Source organism: Gobio gobio (genome assembly GCF_949357685.1).
Source record: "Gobio gobio genome assembly, chromosome: 10".
Taxonomy (NCBI): Eukaryota; Metazoa; Chordata; class Actinopteri; order Cypriniformes; family Gobionidae; genus Gobio; species Gobio gobio.
This window is the reverse complement of record NC_137116.1, coordinates 58,259,905-58,264,904: the sequence shown is the minus strand read 5'-3', so window position 1 is coordinate 58,264,904 and position 5,000 is coordinate 58,259,905. Positions and strand designations below refer to the sequence as shown.

The 5,000-nt window shown below is 41.4% G+C and overlaps 1 protein-coding gene across 5 annotated transcripts in view; it reads right to left on the bottom strand.

Moving 5' to 3' along the window:
• Window positions 1-5,000, bottom strand: part of LOC307132381 (histo-blood group ABO system transferase-like) — a 47,276-nt gene that overhangs the window by 35,031 nt on the left and 7,245 nt on the right. For 2 of the 5 annotated variants that reach the window (XM_079826641.1, XM_079826644.1), the window contains exon 2: window positions 4,091-4,207. The exons of the other annotated variants lie outside the window; for them this stretch is intronic. In XM_079826641.1, coding sequence (XP_079682767.1) covers window positions 4,091-4,164 — 74 coding nt within the window. In that variant the 5' untranslated portion in view covers window positions 4,165-4,207. The remainder of the gene's footprint in view (window positions 1-4,090; window positions 4,208-5,000) is intronic. 5 annotated transcript variants of the gene reach the window in all.

Below are 5,000 nucleotides of genomic sequence, written 5' to 3'. Positions count from 1 at the left end.
ATCAAGGTTTACTGAGTTTTACACAATCATTTTGTAGTGTGGTTTTTGGTGAAGTGTACTAAAATAAATATCATCACCTGAGTACATTAGTCCACTTCTTCTCGACGCTGTTTCCTGATGGTTTATAAAACAATTACTCCCAACAATTATGTCGCCCTCTGTCGTTTCAAAGAATAGCACAATGGCGAGCGCGTCCAGTACGCCTCGTCCGTTTGGGGAGGAGCGCGCGCAGTCAGCGGAGGCTCGCGCTCTTGCGGACGCGTCGAGTATAAACAAGGCGAGTATAAACAAGTCAATGCAGAGACGCAAAATGGCATTCTGCGGCGCGATACGCGCGAATGAGGCGCCACGATGGACGCAAATTGAGCGTTTTGAACGCATGATTCGCACGAATCGCTCAAGTTAAAAAATCTGAACTTTGGCGGATATTTCGCGCCGCGTTAACCAATCAGGAGCTTGCTCTAGTAGTGACAACAATGAGGAGAAAATCTGTATATTAATATCTGGTTCAGACAATATGATTATCACTGTGATAACATTAAATGACATGAAACACAGCTCAGTCTCTTTTTGTTAAATGCAAGTTTATGTATGATCAATAATACAAAAGTATTTACTTGTAAAAGGTATGATAAGCTATACATGAAATAAAGCAAACAATTCAGTCAAACATTCAAAGTCAGTGCTAGTAGGCTAACGTTACAACTGCAACGTACACTTATAGCTTAAAAATATAAAGTAATGAAACTTCTCTTTGCCCTCAGCCTAAACGATTTGCCAGGGAACAAATTATAGATCCATGAGACCAAAGATCGGCCGTTACAAGACGAATTATAGCTCGAGACACACCACAGAGACATCAGAGCCAGCGGTAGAAGAACTGGCCGAGGAAAGGTTGCCCTCGCCGGCTTTGAAGAGCGCTGACCGCCGCTGTCTGCTGGAGCTCACAACTCTGAAAACGGCAGATAAAATGTTCAAATAGGCACTTTTTATATAAATAAACCACAGATTTGAGCTTTAAACAACTACATTATCGACTGAAAAAGTCTTAAAACTACGTTTTGTCACACATTAACAGTAGATTTTAACAAAAAAAGACGTGTAAACATAGCCCATGTCAGCCATTTCTCAACGAGACGAGCTGCTGGCAGAAGCCCCGCCCATGACGCGAATTCGCATCTGTTGTGCAGTGAATAGGCTTGTTTGAGATGCGCCTGAAATTCAGCCGAGACTAGGCGGCTGCAGTGAGGGGAGGACTGAAAAAAGTGCAGTCAAGCCAGACAGTTCTCTCTTCTCGTAGTGGATCAGACACCTGCGAGATCAAAGGCGGATATCGCTGGATTCACACTCGTGCGCTTTGTTGCTGATAAACTGGATATAATTTAAGTTCTGTTACTTTTATATGAAAATAAATATTATGAACAAGTTTTTGTTATTTATTTCCATTTGAAAGACGTGTTTATCAATCATTTTTACTTTAATTAGGCCTACATACATGTTTTTATATATATATTTTTTATAAATATGACAACAATCACATATAACCCACGGAGAGATCGCCTTTGTTAGAGAGTTTGGGAATATTCACACATAAAAACATGATAGAGTTTTAAAATCAAACATTTTAAAAAAGAACCATGCATCACGGTTGTTTAAACCAATAAGCATTAAGCTGTGTCGTCAGCAAGTCGTTTCCCATCATGCTTTTGCTCCGCGCAGTCGGTGGAGAGCAATTGCGCTTGACTGCAGAATCCGACACATCCGCCTTTCGCTCGTGAGAGTTTTTTGACATACGTCAGCATGACATCAGAGCAAGGCGGACCGCCCTTGGACACTTTTCTAACCGGAATGCATCTCTTTGCTCATCTCAAACAAGCCTAAAGTCACACGCAATTCCGCGCGATTGAAGCAAGTAAACTCTAAAATGTTCAAGCGTCCACCTTCGCGCAAATCGCGTCCGGTGTGAACGCCACATTATACAGTGTCGTGTTTCTTTAGAAATAAACAATGGACGAATGGAGTTTTTAAACGCCTCAGATGTAAAGTTATTCGCTGTCAAAGTGACGCCAAAATGAATGGGAGTCAATGGAATGCTAACAGCAGGTGATGGCTTGGTTAGCAATGGCTGCCCCTATGGAAGGTACGCTTTCCGGGGGCTGGATTACCCCCTTGGGAATACTGAAGGAAAATAAAAAAATTGAGCGGAAGTACGTAGGAGGGTGGAGCCAGGCTAGAGGGCAGATGCATCGATACTGGAAACCACGATCAGCAATGCAGCGATTGGCTGGCGGCAAGACAGCAACGTAATGACATCATGCCTAAAAAGCCACCTGACAAAATACTTGACAAATTACACAAAAAAGCCCCACGAATTTCTGGATCTTTATAAGGAAACCAACATAAAAGTTATAATAGATAAATGATATTTAAAAAAAAAGATGATTACCAATTATTTATATTCACGATTTTATAGTATTGGTACACCCTTTACATTTTTATTTCAATGTTGTAATTAGCAATTAATTTAATTTTTAAGTAAATTTGAAGCAGATTTGTTACGTGACAGTATTAAAGTTCAAGATCAAGTTCTCTGCTTCTCCTGGGCTGCATCAAGCCACTCCCATATTATCCGTCATCAGCACGGCTCAGAGTTCATTACTGAACCAGGGGCAATAATCATTTTAAATAATAATAAAATATTATTATTACAGTACATGTAACTTTAGCATGTGTGTAAGACTGCAATAACATTATAAAGTAATTATTCCATCACAAATAAATCTCTCAATCAAGTGGCTGTGCCTGTAGTATATACACCTTTTACACAACATTATAATATTATTTTCAAATACATGTTTATATTATTATTATTTAAAATGATTATTGTCCCTGGTTCAGTAATGAACTTTTGTAATAAAGCAGTGGCTGGGACATATTTTAAGTATCACCTCAAGATGCAATCTAATCATGTTTACATGAAATAAGCCGCTCCCGAGCAGGTTTAAGAACCTGTTGCTATGACAGAAAGTCTATGACCTTGGAAGAACCAAACAATCCAAGATCATGCCAAATCGTCAACAATCAAATCCAGCTAACTGAGTTAGCGAGGTACGAAGAACGGACCCCAGGACCGATTTTGGAGATCCCTGTTGTATACTACAACATATTACAATATAAATCACAGTAAAAACATTGTCATTGTTCATAAGAATTCGCTTGGCATAATGTTGTAGGCCTATACAGTTGTAAGACTGCATATTCTCTCTCTCTCTCTCTCTCTCTCTCTCTCTCTCTCTCTCTCTCTCTCTCTCTCTCTCTCTCTCTCTCAAAGCGGCCGAAAGGGGGATAAACAATCTCTTTAATATTTCCTAATTTCACTAAACATTTTCATTTAGTTTCGTGATAATTTTTTTTATTAAACATGGATCGTTATTTAAAAGGGCTTATTTCTGGTTTTGTAGACTCCTTTTGTAAATATAAGCACCTCATTTGTATGTGCAAACTGGGTGTCAGTGTGATGAGACGTCATGCTCGGCTAGATTCGCCTAGAACTCGGGCATCCTTGGATGCGGAGTTGCGCGCGCTGTTACAAAATGCGCTGCCCACCGCCAGGCGAAATGGGGTCTTGCGCACCCAACACGCACGAACGCGCACGACTGCCCACTCCGCGTTGACGTCATTTTTGCCGCGCGCACCCTCGCGGACGCGTCGAGTATAAACAAGGCTTCACGCGCGCAGCCCTGTCCGCGTGTCTTTCAAAGTATGCTACACCACGGATGCGCGCAGATGATCGCGTTCCACACATGCAAAGTAAATTTTATTTCTATGCTCCACCAGACATCGGAGGGCAGCACTGAGTCCTGTCATCAACGGGACATTCGCTGGGCATGATCGGAGAATACCTGTAGTGCATCCACCATTGCAACATAGTTTGGAAGAAACACTGAAGAATCAAAAATTCTCTCTTTTTTTCAAGCGTGTTGTTTTTAAACAGGTCTTTGCACACTCTTCTTCGACGGCTGAACACTGTGCTCAATACTGTGCGTATTGCCAACTAGTCAAAATGAAGATTTGACATTTATCTGCTTACCCCCAGGCCATCCAAGGTGTAGGTGTCTTTGTTTCTTCAGTAGAACACAAATGGAGATTTTTAACTCCAACCATTGCTGTGTGTCACTCATATAATGCATGTCAATGGGGTCGAATTCTATTAGGGTAAAAAAAACATGCACAGACAACTTCAAATTAAACCTCGCGGCTCGTGACGACACATTAATATCTTAAGACACGAAACGATCGGTTTGTGCGATAAACCGAACAGTATTTATATCATTTTTTACCTCAAATACAACACCATGTCCAACAGCCCTGAAAGCGCAGCACTACAGCAAACGCCAGAAGTGCTCTTGCACTGTGTGTGTGTGTGTGTGTGTGTGTGTATGAGCGCGAGAGCACTGTGTCTGTGCAGGGCCGGCCCGTGGCATAGGCGGAATAGGCAAATGCTAGGGGCGCCACTCATCCATAGGGCACCAAAATGTATTACTGATACTATTTTATTAATATTAATTTGAAATATTACCAAATAAAGCGCAAAAAAAAGTTCCCCGCCTCTTCCCGGTCCGCCTCATCAATCTCCCCCCGCCGATCTACTTGAAGTGCGTCAGAAATAGGCTACAACGCGCGATCAGTTTAACGTTGGAAATTTGTTGTGTCGCGTCGCCTCTCGCCGCATCCAACGCAGACAGGATTGCTTTCAATTTTTTAGGGTGCTTGGCCGCTCGCTCCAGGTGTTGACACGGTGTAAGTTGCCTGATTATTTATGACGGATGGCCGAATTGTAGTGTCAAAAAAGACAGAAGCCCTCTGATGCAGGGAAGATAAGGGATACACTGCTCTTCTTACATAGAATTTGTGTTTTGTTTATCTAAAAATTATTAAATCAAGGTGCATTTACTTGATAAGTAAAATGACAGAAGATATTTTTCTTGTTTACTTGAAAA